At 37.6% G+C, this 16,684-nt stretch overlaps 1 protein-coding gene across 1 annotated transcript in view; it reads right to left on the minus strand.

Moving 5' to 3' along the window:
* The window catches only part of LOC105481164 (ATP binding cassette subfamily A member 12), a 211,384-nt gene extending 195,520 nt beyond the window's left edge, over nucleotides 1-15,864 (minus strand). Inside the window, exon 1 of the mRNA XM_011740513.2 lies at nucleotides 15,393-15,864. Coding sequence (XP_011738815.2) covers nucleotides 15,393-15,461 — 69 coding nt within the window. The 5' untranslated portion in view covers nucleotides 15,462-15,864. The remainder of the gene's footprint in view (nucleotides 1-15,392) is intronic.
* Between the last annotated feature and the right edge of the window lie 820 nt (nucleotides 15,865-16,684).

Consider the following 16,684-nt stretch of genomic DNA (forward strand, 5'->3'; position numbering starts at 1 on the left):
TCTCAATTAATTAGTCTTTCTGGGTGATACAATTTGGCTGTGTCCCCACCCAAATCTCATGTTGAACTGTAGCTCCCATAATCCCCACGTGTTGTGGGAGGAAGCCAGGGGGAACTAATTGAATCATGGGGGCGGGTCTTTCCTGCACTGTTCTCATGATAGTGAACAAGTCTCATGAGATCTGATGGTTTTATAAATGGGAGTTCCCCTGCACAAGCTCTTGCCTGCTGCCAAGTAAAATGTATCTTTGCTCCTTCTTTGCCTTCCACCATGAGTGTGAGGCCTCCCCAGCCATGTGAAACTGTGAGTCCATTAAACCTCTTTCTTTATAAATTACCCAGTTTAAGGTATGTCTTTATTAGCAGCATGAGAACACACTAATACACTGTTGTACCTCACTGCCATCTAAAGAAATGACTCATCTGAAGACTGGAATCAAGAAAGTTTTGTGAAATCCATACTTATAGATTTGAACTTTAAAGACTGGTAAATTTTTTATGGTGTTTACAGAAGCAATGGATTTTTATCAGACGTTAAGTCAATTAACTCTTCTATTGCTCCCATTTCTGAAACCTCTTCACCTCAGTTACTTTTTAATGATTGACTACATTCATAAAATTTGCATTCTACTATGTGCCAGGCACCATAATCAATAGGTAGAACTAAAATTTTCGAGCAATTAAAAGGGATTAAGGGAGTAAATGATACCAATTCAGAAGAGATAAAAGGAACTGGAGCACTGACCACATAGTTGAGTAAGTTGTGCAGGACCCCGTTTATTTCAATCTGATTTAGGATTATTTTGAAATTACAGTTTAATCCTAATTTGTTTTATTTTAAAAAATATTTTAAAGCATAGACAAACTTGCTCTTAAATTTTGAAGCAAAGTTTTCTTCTTTCTGCAGTCACTGTGAAAGGTAGTAATATGAGCAAGGTGGGGATTGCAGGAGGGTATGTCAAGCTTGATCCAAAATGTAAGCCTTTAGCAAGTTGTGACAACGTCTGAGTGGAAAAGCTAGTTCTGTCATCAACTGAGCTACAGTGTGATCCACTACCGAAACAGTTACCACAGAAAATAAACAACTAAAGTTAATTTCCCGTGTTTAGTTCAGAAGGCTGGAATTAGATCCCACCTCTGTTGAAATCTGAAGTCACTCCTTGATATGCCTATTTAGGACCTATCTTCTTTTTTTAAAATTTGAGATTTGGGGGTACATGTGCTTGTTGGTTACATGGGTATTACATATGTAATGGTGAGGACTAGGCTTCTAGTGTGCCCATCACCAAAATATTGTACATTGTATCCAGTAGGTAATTTCTCACCCATCATCCCTTCCCCACTATGACATTCCCAGAGTCTATTTTCTCTGACTTTATGCCCATGTGTAGCATTTGTTTAGTTTCCACTTATAAGTGAGAACACATGATATGTGATTTTCTGCTTCTATGTTAGTTCACTTAGGATAACGGCCTCCAGCTCCATCCATGCTGTTGCAAAGGACATGATTTCATTCTTTTTTATGGCTGTGTAGTATTCGACGGTGCTTATATACCACATTTTCTTTTCTTTTCTTTTTCTCTTTTTTAAGATGGAATTTTGCTCTGTTGCCCAGGCTGGGGTGCAGTGGTGCAATCTCAGTTCACTGTAACCTCCACCTCCTGGGTCCAGTGATTCACTGCCTCAGCCTCACGAGTAGCTGGGATTGTAGGTGTCTGCCACCACACCCAGCTAACTTTGTATTTTGCGTAGATACGGGGTTTCACCATGTTGGTCAGGCTGGTCTCAAACTCCTGACCTCAAGTGATCTGCCCGCCTCAGCTTCCCAAAGTGCTGGGATTACAGGTGTGAGCCACTGCACCTGGCCTGCCACATTTTCTTTATCCAATCAACTGTTGGTGGACACTTAGATTGTTTCCATGACTTTACTATTATAAGTAGCATTGCAATAAACATATGAGTGCATGTGTCCTTTGGGTAGATACCCAGTAGTGAGACTGCTGATTCAAATGGTAGCTTTATTTTCAATTCCTTGAGATATTTCTATACTGTTTTCCATAGTCTGAACTAATTTACATTTTCATCAACAGTGTATGAATGTTTTCTTTTCTCTGCATCCATGCCAACATCTGTTATTTTTTGGCTTTTCTGGTTTTCCCTTTTTTTCTTCTTTTTTTTCCATAAGATATTGGGGTACAAGTATTATTTGGTGACATAAGTTCTTTAGTGGTAATTTGTGAGATTTTAGGGCATCTAGCACCCAAGCAGTATACAATGCACCACATTTGTACTTTTCTATCCCTCGTCCCCCTCTCATTCTTCCCCCCAAGCCTCAAAAGTCCATTGTATCATTCTTATGCCTTTGTGTCCTCATACCTTAGCTCCCACATATTAGTGAGAACAAACAATGTTTGGTTTTCCATTCCTGAGTTACTTCACTTAGAATAATAGTCTCCAATCTTATCCAAGTCACTGCAAATGCTGTTCATTCATTCCTTTTTATGGCTGTGTAGTATTCCATCATATATATATACACACACACACATATATATACACATATATATATATACACACACACACACATATATACACCACAGTTTCTTTATCCACTTGTCGATTGATGGGCATTTGGGTTGCTTCCACAATTTTGCAATTGTGAATTGTGCTGCTACAAACATGTGTGTGCAAGTACCTTTTTCAAATAATGACTTATTTTCCTCTGGGTAGATATCCAGTAGTGGGATTGCTGAATCAAATGGTAGTTCTACTTTTAGTTCTTTAAGGAATTTCCACACTGTTTTCAATAGTGGCTGTACTAGTTTACATTCCCACCAGCAGTGTAGAAGTGTTCCCTGTTCATCTCATCCACGCCAATGTCTATTCTTTTTTGACTTTTTGATTATGGCCATTCTTGCAGGAGTGAAGCGGTATCACATTGTGGTTTTGATTTTTGTTTCCCTGATCATTAGTGATGCTGAGCATTTTTTCATATGTTTGTTGGCCATTTGTATATCTTCTTTTGAGAATTGTCTGTTCATGTCCTTAGCCCACTTTTTGATGGGATTGTTTTTTTCTTACTGATCTATTTGAGTTTGTTGTAGATTCTGGATATTAGTCCTTTGTCAGACGTATAGATTGTGAAGATTTTATGCCACTCTGGGTTGTCTATTTATTCTGCTGACTGTTCCTTGTGCCTTGCAAAAGCTCTTTAGTTTAATTAGGTTTCAGCTATTTATCTTTGTTTTTATTGCATTTGCTTTTAGGTTCTTGGTCATGAAATCCTTGCCTAAGCCAACATCTAGAAGGATTTTTCCAATGTTATCTTCTAGAATTTTTATACTTTCAGTTCTTAGGTTTAAGTCCTTAATGTATCTTGAGTTGATTTTTGTATAAAGTGAGATGAGGATCCAGTTTCATTCTCCTACATGTGGCTAGCCAATTATCCCAGCACCATTTGTTGAAAAGGGTGCCATTTCCCCACTTTATGATTTTGTTTGCTTTGTGGAAAATCAGTTGGCTGTAAGTATTTGGGCTTATTTCTGGGTTCTCTATTCTGTTCCATTGGTCTATGTGCATATTTTTATACCAGTACCATGCTGTTTTGGTGACTATGGCCTTATAGTAGAGTTTGAAATCAGGTAGTGTGAAGCCTCCAGAATTTGTTCTTTTTGCTTAGTCTTGCTTTGGCTATGTGGGCTTTTTGGTTCCATATGAATTTTAGAAACACTTTTTTCTAACTTTGTGAAGAATGATGGTGGTATTTTGATGGGGACTGCATTGAATGTGTAGATTGCTTTTGGCAGTATGGTCATTTTCACAATATTGATTCTACCCATCCATGAGCATGGGATGTGTTTCCATTTGTTTGCATTGTCTGTGATTTCTTTCAGCAGTGTTTCCTAGTTTTCCTTGCAGAGGGCTTTTGAGTCCTTTGTTAGGTATATTCCTACATATTTTATTTTTTTACAGCTATTGTAAAAGGGGCTGAGTTCTTGATTTGGTTCTCTGTTTGGTCACTGTTGGTGTAGAGAAGAGCTACTGATTTGTGTTCGTTAATCTTCTATCCGGAAATTTTGCTGAATTCTTTTATCAGTTCTGGGAGCTTTCTGGAGGAGTCCTTAGGGTTTTCAAGGTAAACAATCCTATCGTCAGCAAACAGTGACAGTTTGAATTCCTCTGTACTGATTTGGATGGTGTTTATTTCTTACTCTTGTCTGATTGCTCTGGCTAGGACTTCCAGTACCATGTTGAAGAGAAGTGGTGAGAGTGGGCATCCTTGTCTTGTTCCAGTTCTCAGAGGGAATGCTTTCAGCTTTTCCCCATTCAGCATTATGTTGGCTGTGGGTTTGTCATAGGTGGCTTTTATTACATTAAGCTATGTCCTTTGTACACCGATTTTGCCAAGAGTTTTCATCATAAAGGAACACTGGATTTTGTCAAATGTTTTTTCTGCATCTATTAAGATGATCATGTGATTTTTGTTTTTAATTGTTTATGTGGTATATCACATTTATTGACTTGCATATGTTAAACCATCCCTGCATCCCTGGTATGAAACCCACCTGATCATGGTGGATTATCTTTTTGATATGTTGTTGGATTCGGTTAGTAAGTATTTTGTTAAGGATTTTAGCATCTATGTTCATCAAGGATATTGGTCTGTAGTTTTGTTTTTTGCTTATGTCCTTTCCTGGTTTTGGTATTAGGGTGATGCTGACTTCATAGAATGAATTAGGGGGTGGGGGTTCCTTCTTTCTCTATCTTGTGGAATAGTGTCAAAAGGATTGGTACCAATTCTTCTTTGAATTTGTGGTAGAATTCTGCTGTGAATCTGTTTGGTCCTGGGCTTTTTTTCTGTTGGTAATGTTTTAATTACCATTTCAATCTCCCTGCTTGTTATTGGTCTGTTCAGGGTATCTAATTCTTCCTGATTTAATCTAGGAGGGTTGTATTTTTCTAGGAATTTCTCCATCTCTTCTAGGTTTTCTAGTTTATATGCAGAAAGGTGTTCATAGTAGCCTTGAATGATCTTGTGCATTTCCATGGTGTCAGCTGTATTATCTCTTGTTTTGTTTCTTAGTGAAGCTACTTGGATTTTCTCTCTTCTTTTCTTGGTCAGTCTTGCCAGTGGTCTATTTTATTTATCTTTTCAAAGAACCAGCTTTTTGTCTCATTTATCTTTTGTAACTTTTTTTGTTTCAATATCATTTAGTTCTGCTCTGATCTTGGTTATTTCCTTTCTTCTGTTGGGTTTGGGTTTGGTTTGTCCTTCTTTCTCTAGTTCCTTGAGGTGTGACCTTAGAGTGTCAGTTTGTGGTCTTTGGGTCTTATTGATGCAGGCATTTCGGGCTATGAACTTTCCTGTTAGCACTGCCTTTGCTGTATCCCAGAAGTTTTCATAGCTTGTGTCATTACTGTTGTTGAGTTCGAAGAATTTTGAAATTTCCATATTGATTTTGTTTTTGACCCAATGTTCATCCAGGAGCAAGTTATTTAAGTTCCATGTGTTTGCATGGTTGTGAAGGTTCCTTTTGGAGTTCATTTCCAGTTTAATTCCACTGTGGTCTGAGAAAGTGCTTGATATAGTTTCAATTTTCTTAAATTTACTGATGCTTGTTTTATGGCCTATCACATGGACTATCTTGAAGATAGTTCCATGCACAGTTGAACAGAATGTGTATTCAGTGGTTGTTGGATGAAATGTTCTGTATAGATCTGTTAAGTCCATTTGTTCCAAGGTATAGTTTAATCCAATGTTTCTTTGTTGACTTTCTGTCTTGATGACGTTTCTAATGCTGTCAGTGGAGTACTGAAGTCCCCCCACTATTACTATGTTGTTGTCTATCTCATTTCTTAGGTCTACTAGTAATTGTTTTATAAATTTGGGAACTCCAGTGTTAGGTGCCTATATGTTTAGGAATGTGAGGCTTTCCTCTTGGACAAGGCCTTTTACCATTATATAATGTCCCTCTTTGTCTCTTCTAACTGCTGTTGCTTTAAACTTTGTTTTGTGTGATGCAAGAATAGCTACCCCTGCTTGCTTTTGGTGTCCATTTGCATGAAATGCCTTTTTCCCCCCTTTACTTTATGTGAGTCCTTTTGTGCTAGATGAGTCTCCTGAAGGCAGCAGATGGTTGGTGAGTTGTTATCCATTCTGTGGTTCTGTATATTTTAAGTGGATCATTTAGCCCATTTACATTCAGTGTTGGTATTGAAATGTGAGGTACCATTAAATTCATCATGCTCTTTGTTTCCTGTGTACCTTATTTTGCTTTTGCTTTTTAACTTGTATATTTGTTTTATAGGTCCTGTGTGATTTATTCTTTAAAGAGGTTCTGTTTTGACGTGGTTCCAGGATTTAAGATCTAGAGCTCCTTTTGGCAGTTCTTGTAGTGGTGGTTTGGTAATGGCGAATTATCTCAGCATTTGTCTGAAAAGGACTATATCTTTTCTCCATATATAAGGCTTAGTTTTGCTGGATACAAAATTCTTGAATGATAATTGCTTTATTTGAGGAGGCTAAAGATAGGGCCCCAATCCCTTCTAGCTTATAGGGTTTCTGCTGAGAAATCTGCTGTTAATCCGATAAGTTTTCCTTTATAGGTTACCTGGTGCTTCTGCCTCACAGCTCTTAAGATTCTTTCCTTCATCTTAACTTTGGATAACCTGAGGACAATGTGCCTAGGCAAAGATCTTTTTGCAACGAATTTCCTGGGTGTTCTTTGTGCTTCTTGTATTTGGATGTCTAGGTCTCTAGCAAGGCCGGGGAAGTGGTCCTCGATTATTCCCGCAAACGTGTTTTCCAAGCTTCTAGAATTCTCTTCTTCCTTAGGAACACCAGTTATTCTTAGGTTTGATCATTTAACATAATTTTAGACTTCTTGGAAGTTTTGTTGATGTTTTCTTCTTCTTTTTCTTTGTCTCTGTTGGACTGAATTAATTCTAAGACCTTGTCTTTGAGCTCTAAATTTCTTTCTTCTACTTATTCAATTCTATTGCTGAGGCTTTCCAGAGCATTTTGCATTTCTAAAAGTTTGTCCAAAGTTTCATAATTTTTTATTTGTTTTTTTTTTTCTTTAAGCTATCTATTTCCTTGAATATTTCTCCCTTCACTTCTTGTATCAGGTTTTGGATTCCCTTGCACTGGGCTTCGCCTTTCTCTGGTCCCTCCCTGATTAGCTTAATAACTAACCTCCTGAATTCTTTTTCAGGTAAATCTGAGATTTCTTCTTTTTTTGGATCCATTGCTGGTGAACTAGTGTGATTTTCTGTGGGTGCTGAAGAGCCTTCTTTGGTCATATTATCAGCACTGGTTTTCTGTTTCCTTCTCATTTGGGTAGGCTTGGTCAGAGGGAAGGTCTCTGTCTGAAGGCTGTTGTTCAGATTTTTTGTCCCATGGGGTGTTCCCTTGATGCAGTACTCTCCCCTCTTTTCCTGTGGAGGTGGCTTCCTGTGAGCCAAGAGCAGTGATTGCTGTCTCTCTTCTGGGTCTAGCAACCCAGCTAGTCTACCTGGCTCTGGACTAGTACTGTGGGTTGTCTGCACAGAGTCCTGGGATGTGAACTGTCTATGGTCTCTCTGCTGTGGATACCAGTGCCTTCAGCTTCTCCTGTGGGGGTGTGTAATCGGGAGAGGAGAGTCTCCCTTTCCACTTCCGCAATTAGGGTACTCACAGTTTTGGAGGGGTCTCTTGGATCCTTTAGGAGCACTCCACTTCCTTCAGAAGGTCTGTGTCTGATCTCAGGTCTCAAGGTCATGTCCCTGGTGCTGCCTGATCTGTGTCCAGTGACAGCAGGAGTTGCCGCGGGCTCCACATTGACTTTTAAGTAATAGCCATTCTGACTGTTGTAAGGTGGCATCTCAGTGTGTTTAAATTTACATTTCTCTTGTGATTCATGATATTGAGAATTTTTTCATGTGTTGGTTGACCACTTGTATTTCTTCTTTTGAGAAATATCTGCTCATATCCTTTGCCCAGTTTTTAATGGGGTTGTTCATTTTCTTTCTGTTGATTTGTTTGGGTTCTTTATAGATTCTAGATATTATTCATTTCAGAGGCATAATTGGTAAATAATTTCGCCCATTCTGTAGGTTGTCTGTTTATCTTGTTGATTACCTGTTTATCCTGTTGATTATTCTGCAGAAACATTTTGGTTTGATTAAGTCACATTTGTCTAATTTTGCTTTGTTGCATTTGCTTTTCATTTATGCCTAGTCTGCTGAGGGTTTTTTTTTTTATTAATCATGAAAGGATGTTGGATTTTTATGGAATGCTTTTTCTGCATCTATTGAGATGATCATATGGTCTTTGTGCTTGGTTTTGATTACGTGGTGGATCATGTTTATTGATTTGTGTATGTTGAGCCATCCTTGCTTCCCTGATCATGGTGAATTATTTTTTCATGTGCTGTTGTAGTTTACTAGTATTTTGTTGAGGATTTTTGCATCTATGTTCAGCAGAAATATTGGCCTGTAGTTTTCTTTTTTGTTGTTGTTGTGTTCTTGCCTGATTTTGATAATCATGGTGATACTGGATTCATAGAATGAGATGGGAAGGGAGCCCTCCTCTTTGATTTCTTTTGGAATAGTTTCACCAAGACTGGTACCACCTCTTCTTTGTACCTCTGGTAAAATTTGGCCATGAATCCATCTTGTCCTGGGCTTTTTTTATTGGGAGATTTTTTAAAAATTATTATTGATTTAATTTCATTACTTGTTATTGGTCTGTTCAGGGTTTCTATTTCTTCCTGGTTCAATCTTGGGGGTTGTATGTTTCCAGGAATGTATTCATCTTCTTTAGGTTTTCTAGTTTGTGTGAATAGAGGTATTCATAGTAGTCTTTGATGATCTTTTCTATTTCTCTGGTAACGGTTGTGATGTCATCTTATCATTTCTAGTACTTATTTGAATCTTTCTGTTTTCCTTAGTCTAGCTGGTGGTCTGTCCATTTTGTTTAGCCTTTCAAAGGATCAGCTTTTCATTCATTGATCCTTTCTTTTTTTTTTTTTTTTTTGGCCTCAATCTCATTTATTTTTGCTGTGATCTGTGTTATTCTTTTCTTCTGATAGCTTTTATTTTATTTTGCTCTTGTTTTTCTGGTACCTTCAAGTATGATGTTAAATTGTTAATTTGAGATCTTTCTATCTTTTTGATGTAAGCATTTAATGCTATAAACTTTCCTCTTAGCACTGCTTTTGCTATATCCTCGGAGTTTTGGTATGCTGTGTCTTTATTTTTATTTGAGAGATTTTTTTTAATTTCTGCCATTATTTTATTATTTACACAAATGTTGTTCAGGAGAAAGTTGTTTAGTTTCCATGTACTTGTATAGTTTTGAAAGTTTCTCCTTAGTATTGATTTCCAATCTTATTCCACTGTGGTCCAAGAAGATACTTGATATGATTTCAATTTTTTTTGAATTTATTGAGACATCGCTTACAGACAAGCATACAGTTAATTTTGGGGAATGTTTCATGCACAGATGAGAAGAATGTATATTCTGCAATTGTTGGGTATAATGTTCTATAAATGTCTATTAAGTCCTTTTGCTCTATAGTCCAATGTAAGTCCAGAGTTTCCTTGTTGATTTTCTGCCTTGATTATCTGTCTAGTAATGTCAGTGGGGTGTTGAAGTCCACCACTATTAGTGTATTGCTACTAATCTGTTTTCCTAGGTCTAGTAGTATTTATTTTACAAAGCTGGGTGCTTCAGTATTAGGTTCATATATACTCAGGATAGTTAAATCTTCTTGTTGTACTGAACCTTTTATCATTACACAATGTATTTGTCTTTTTTTAACTGTTGTTGGTTTAATGTCTGTTTATCTGATATGAGAATGGCTATTCCTGTTTGCTTTACTTTTCCATTTGTGTGATATATCTTTTTCTACCTTTTTACTTTGAGTCTGAATGCATCTTTAGTCAGTAGGTGAGTCTCTTGTAGACAGAAGATGGCTGTGTCTTTTTTGAAATCCTATTTGCCACTCTATATCTTTTAAGCAGGGCATTGAGGCATTTATGTTAAAAGTTAATGTTGATATGTGAGATTTTGTTCTTGATGTAACATTGTTAGCTAGTTCTTTTGAAGTTTCTATTGTGCAGCTGCTTTACAAGATCTGTGAACTTTATACTTATGTATCTTTTTCTGTGTTGTCCTTTTGTTTCTATATTTAGAAATCCTTTGAAAATTTCTTGTAGGACCAGGCTAATGATGACAAATTCTCTTAGTGTTTTCTTGTCTGGGAAAGACTTTCTCCTTCATTTATGAAACTCAGTTTGGCAGGATATAAAATTTCAGCTGGCATTTCTTCTTCTTTAAGGAGGCTAAAAATAGATCCTCATCTTTTCTGTTATAGGGCTTCTGCTGAGAAGTCCACTGTTAGTCTAATCAGTTGTCCTTTGTAGGTGCTTTGACTCTTCTCTGTAACTGGCTTTAATTTTTTTTTTTTTTTTTTAGTATGGACTTCGGAGGGTCTGGTGACTATATGAGTTGGCAATGTTTGGCTTGCATAAACTCTCACAAGTATTCTCTAAATTTATCTGAATGTCTAGTAATATCTGGATGTCTACCACTCAAGCAAGATTAGGGAAATTTTCTTAAATTATTCTCTAAAATATGTTTTTCAAGTTGTTTACTTTTTCTCCTTCTCTATCAAGAATTCCAAAAATGTGTAGGTTTGGTCACTTTACATAATCTCATATTTCTCATAGACTTTGTCATCTTAATGGAAGATAAACTCTAATATTATCTAATCTTTCAGCCTGCAATCTCTTTGCTGTCCCAGGGCTCTTTCCTGTCATTAACTAGCATCTCATTAGGTAAGCCTTCCTATTGCTAACCATCTCTGCTGGAGTATTTCTTCATTATTTCATTATTATTATTTTTTTTTCTCTTTTTTTTTTGAGACGGAGTCTCGCTGTGTCACCCAGGCTGGGGTGCAGTGGCGCGATCTCGGCTCACTGCAAGCTCCGCCTCCTGGGTTCACGCCATTCTCCTGCCTGAGCCTCCGAGTAGCTGGGACTACAGGTGCCCGCCACCACGCCCGGCTAGTTTTTTGTATTTTTAGTAGAGACGGGGTTTCACCATGTTAGCCAGGGATGGTCTCGATCTCCTGACCTCGTGATCCACCCGCCTCGGCCTCCCAAAGTACTGGGATTACAGGCTTGAGCCACCGCGCCCGGCTATTTCATTATTTTTAAAGTTAAATTACAAGCCCAGCAGGTTAGCAACTACACCTGGTTGGCTTTCTCTATTACCTAACATTTCTGTTAGTACTTAGTGTATTTTTCTTTATTTTCCTTTAATATTCATTTTTTGGCAATACAATTGAGAATTGATATTACCACAAATATTAAATATCATCAATTTCTAAGGCCTCCTTACCAGATATGATCTGTTCTTTGGTGGGCTAATTGTTAAGTAGGGATCAGAGAATGTTAGGGAAAAAACTCAACTTGGGAGCAACAGAGAAGCATCAGGAAGTAATGGAAAGAATAAATTCATGCTTGGATAAATCTGCCTTTGAACCTTAAATTGCTGTGTGACCTTGGACAAGTCCCTTGAGCATTCTAGGACCCTGTAAAATTAAGTCAGTTATATATGTCCCAATATTCCAGAATTCTGATATCTTACTTTACAAGGAAAAGAGAGAGACATTTACTCCAAGAATAATTTTGAGGGAAGTCACCACCAAAATTAAAGATTCCCTTTTTTTATAGCCAAACTAAATATTTAGCTTATGCTATTCTTATCCTGTTTCTCAGATTGTATAGCTGTTTGTAATTCTCTTCTCATTTTCTATTTTAGCATATATATATACACATATATACACACATACACATACACACACACACACACACATATATATATATATATATATATATATATATAGAGAGAGAGAGAGAGAGAGAGAGAGAGAGAGAGAGAGTGTCAAACTTTTTTGCCCAGGCTGGAGTACAGTGGCTCAATCTAGGCTCACTGTAGCCTTGAACTCCCAGCTCCCAGGCTCAGGTAATCCTCCCACCTCAGCCTCCCAAGTAGCTTGGAATACAGGCATGCACCACCATGCCCAGCTAATTTTTTGTATTTTTAAATAGAAACAGGGTTCACCATATTGCCCAAGCTGGTTTCGAACTCCTAGGCTCAAGTCATCCACCTACCTTGGCCTCTCAAAGGATTACAGGCATAAGCCACTGCACCTGGCCAGCATATACTTTTTAAAAAAATTTTATTTATTTTTCTTTTTTGAGACAGAGTCTCACTCTGTTACCCAAGCTGGAGTGCAGTGGCATGATCTTGGCTCACTGCAACCTCCACCTCCCAGGTTCAAGTGATTCTCCTGCCTCAGCCTCCCAAGTAGCTGGGATTACAGGTGTGTGCCATCATGCCCAGCTAATTTTTGTATCTTTTTAGTAGAGTTTTGCCATATTGGCCAGGCTGGTCTTGAACTCCTAACCTTAAGTAATCCACCTGCTTCGGCCTCCCAAAGTGCTGGGATTACAGGCATGAGACGCTGTGCCCAGCCCCAGCATATACTTTTATAATCAACACATTTCCTCAATAATCTCCAATCTACCTTAATATTTTTACTATATGTTTGTTTTTCTTTTCTTTTTTCATGTGTCATTTGTTTCTCTATTAATAGATTCTTAACTTCTTCCCTTTTGAATTGTTCTTCCTACCACCTTGCTTTGTGATGGAATTTCTAACAAAAATTAGGCAAAGTTGTCATGGTGGTGATGCTTCCATTTTTTTTACCGTTAAGTAAGGACTATACATTTCCTGTGTCCATAGCTTAATTTCTGTTTTTCTGTGAGTAAAAGTATATTTTGAAAGTATAATTTTTAGAATGATTATGAGTATAGAAATATAAATGCTTGCGTTTTAAATTATTATTTGATGGATAACCAAGTCTAATTCCTACAAAAACACGCTTCTCAAATTCACATGTACCTTCGTTTCACATTTTGTCTGTCTTCTAATTTGCTGTTATATAATTTTTTTCATTTTATCCCCCTTTAGATCTTTAATTCCAACTTTCCAACCTCTTATTCCTCTCTTCCTTTTTAAGCATAATGCTATCACACATATCTCCTTCCCACATGTGTCTTCAAGTATTTTTCCCAATATGGAGAGACAGAGCTGATGCTAGGCGAAACTGTGAAGGAAATTTATCTTTCCTTGCCCTTTCACCCTCCACTTGGAATTGTCCTTCCTTTTCCTTTTGCATCACCATCTTCTACAGGTCTCTCTTTTCCCTCTGGTTGGGTATAATAGATTCAGGTTGGCCTTCTGTACTGTCCCAAATTTTGGACTTTTTCTGACCTCGCTCTACCACGAAGACTTATCTGTCCTGGTTTCCATTTGTTTAAGGTGCACTTAAGATCTGAATCATTGCCTGTCCCAAAATGAACTAACGGCTCATGTATTCTCCCTCCCTAGGAAAAATATAGTTACCAGAGTTTATTTAGGGGTTTTGACTATATGGGAATAATGCAAGATGTCATGCTTGAAAAACTTTTAATATATCTGACTTGCATCTCCCCTAAATATTTCACTATGTCCAGCAAACACTGACTAGAATGAAGAGAAACCCTAAAGGAGAAAATTGATATACCTACTACTTTCAAAATGAGGAAAAAGACTTGTCATTAAAATTTCTAAAGATAAAATTTCTCAACGAAAAACAAACATATTCACCTGAGATTTGGGTGGATTTTTTTTCCTATAACTTTTTTTACACAAAATAGAGTTGTAAAAGAAACAGACCTCAGCATTCAGGTTACTGACAATAACACATACAGATTTTAGTTCCTCCGTGTTTTTGTTTTTAGCTATTGAATTTTTATCACTTACAAACTTTACTGTATGTGGATTTCTTCCTTTTACCCACAGTATCTTCTCCTGAATTTCCTTTCATTATTAATCTGCATAAAATCTGACACACATTGCTTCAAATCCCTCACTAATCTATTTGCTAAGCGTGTCACCATTATAAAGCACTTTGAAATACATTAGCACATTTGGTACTTCCCCCAATATCAGTTAGATGTGGCAGGCTTCATGGCACATGTAACTAATCATGTCACATCTAACTCATCATGCCACATCATGGTGGGAAAACCAGTGCTTAGAGAAACTGTCTTCAGCTACTTAAGTTACATGAGGAGCAGTGGCAGAGGCCCCAACTCACATCCTCTGACCTCATCCACACACCCAGGATCCTTTCCCTGCTAATGCCACACAGAATCAACCACGTGATAATTATGGGGAGTTTTTCTTCTGTGTTTTTTTTCCAATTAAAAACAAATAAAAAATTCAATGAGTTTATAATTTTATATTCAAACCCCACACCCATGCAATCACATGCCTTAGGATTTTAAAACCCTACCCACAAAATTCAGAAGGGTAAGTGAACACCTACGTCCTCCTCTTACTAAACACATCAAAACACTAAAGTAAAGTGTCAGGCACACCAAGCAAGCCTAGAGTGAGATAAGGTGCATAGATAAAATGCTGGTTTCTGTGATGCATATTATTTGCATAATATGTACATTACTCATTCAAGACTGGGAATTACCACTTTAAAATAAAGTATATTGAATACCTTTTAGGATTGCCCTGATTTTCAAACATTCTTTTGAATATATAACAATTCCCAGAAACCAGTTCCATTCTCAATCATCCTGGGAGCCATCTGATGAGGATCTAATAGTTAACTTTGTAATTAGAATGCAAACATTAATGTAAGAGTACAAAAAAGATGTTGCAATGAGCAAGAGAAGACAGATTGTAGTAGTAAAGCTAAGTGATGCAACGATATTCTTAAAACATGGCACATACACATACTTTTGTTTGGCATTCCCAGTAAATGATTTTCAGATACTAAAATTTCTCAGTAGCTTTTCTATATGAATAGCCTTCAAACTATTTCTGTTCTGTATTTTACCTTTCAATCAAACTTTCTATGGCTTTTGGTTTTCCAATATATTTCTTCCCATTTATTGTACATTTCAAATAATACTCTTCTTTCCTCTATCCCATTTTTAACTAAATTCGTTAAGAAAAATTCTGGAAGCCTTTTGGCTTGAACCCAGAATTCAATGTTCCAGTTCAGCCAGTAACAAGTCATGTTCTTTTTTTCACCCAGGGCATGTCCTGATTTACTCTTTTAATTTACTGAAATCAAAAGCCTGCTTTTTGGGGCATGTTAAGACTAGCTCCATTAGCTATAAGACAGATAGGGGGATGAATTCTAAATATATTACTTCCTGCTTTGGAAAATGCCTTTAAACTCTTCTGTTTTTACTTCTCATTAACCTCACCTTTTAGGATTACCTGGCTTATTGCCCCATGACCCACACTTCCACACTTTTTTTTTTTTTTTAACTCACCGGCTGCCTTTTTACACCTAGCCAATTTTTCCAGACCAGGATCCGAAGCTGATGAAACTGGGAAGCCATCCTTCAAACACCCCAAATGAGAGATCTCCTCTTCTTTTCTCCACTCCACAAATGAAGAATTGATGCCCCGTCCAACTTGCTGTATATCAGTGTATCAGTACCCCTTTCACGGCATAGCTTCCTTGAGGGCTGGGGTAAGAAACCCACGGTTCTTCTGTTTCTGCTGGATTTTTCCCTGTGGCTAATCCTTAACCAAGAGGCACTTCTCAATCAACGCTTCTTCCAAAAGAAGGACCCAGATCAGTATCTTTGGGTGGCTTATGCTTATTTTAAAATAATATCCAGGTGCTGCTTGTTGCACGAAGTCCAGACTCAAGAGAGAATGAGGATCATTCAGATAATGCCTAAAAGAAAAAAAAAAAGCGGCAGCTGAACCCACACCTCCTACTCTCCATGAAATTAATTGCCTATCCACACCTTAGAGAGCATGTCACCTGCACTGGATGCGTCACAGGAATTAGGGGGTGGGACCCTTGTCAGGCCAGTAGGACTTGTCCTACATTCTCTTGTCTTCTTTCCTGCACACAGTGTCTGCTCTAGCCGAGGCAAGGCACAGAGAGCATTTCACAGACACTGGGCCCAGTGGCTCTTTAATATTAAAGTGTCATTAAAATGATTTAAATCAATAAGGCCATAGCTTAGCTGCAAAGCTCTGAGCCTCAGCCCATCATTAGATATACTAGGGAAAGTATCCGTCTTTAACCTAAAGTTGAATGTTTCGATTTTGGGGGAATAACTATGTTGACCAGGTCCCACCTTTCATCACAGTGTACTCAGTTAAACACAGTGCAGAAAAGGAAAGGTAGGCTGTAGGGGACATAAATGACAAACTGGAGTCAATTCGCGAGTGGAGATTCATATGTCTATTACAGGCAAGCCACATTGTTTCAGGCTCTTATAGTGAAAGGGGACTCAGGGTGATCCAAGATATTTCTATGTCCTCTTTCCATGATACATTCCTCCCTCTCTAAGACCCTGCCTTTCAAAGTTATCCCCAAGTTGACATCTTCAATGAAACCTTTTTGGATATACCCCATAGAATAGATTCTCTTGCCTTTGAGTCTAGCATCATTCTTTGTTGCCCTCTCTCAAGGAACTTAAACTTTTTGCATTATTTTTATTTGTGTATGTCTTATTTTTCTTACAAGATAAGTTATTTGAGGACACGGACTATATCACAGTACTTTATATATCATTAGTGTTCAATACTTGCTACTGAATGT

This window comes from Macaca nemestrina, chromosome 11 (assembly GCF_043159975.1).
Source record: "Macaca nemestrina isolate mMacNem1 chromosome 11, mMacNem.hap1, whole genome shotgun sequence".
Taxonomy (NCBI): domain Eukaryota; kingdom Metazoa; phylum Chordata; class Mammalia; order Primates; family Cercopithecidae; genus Macaca; species Macaca nemestrina.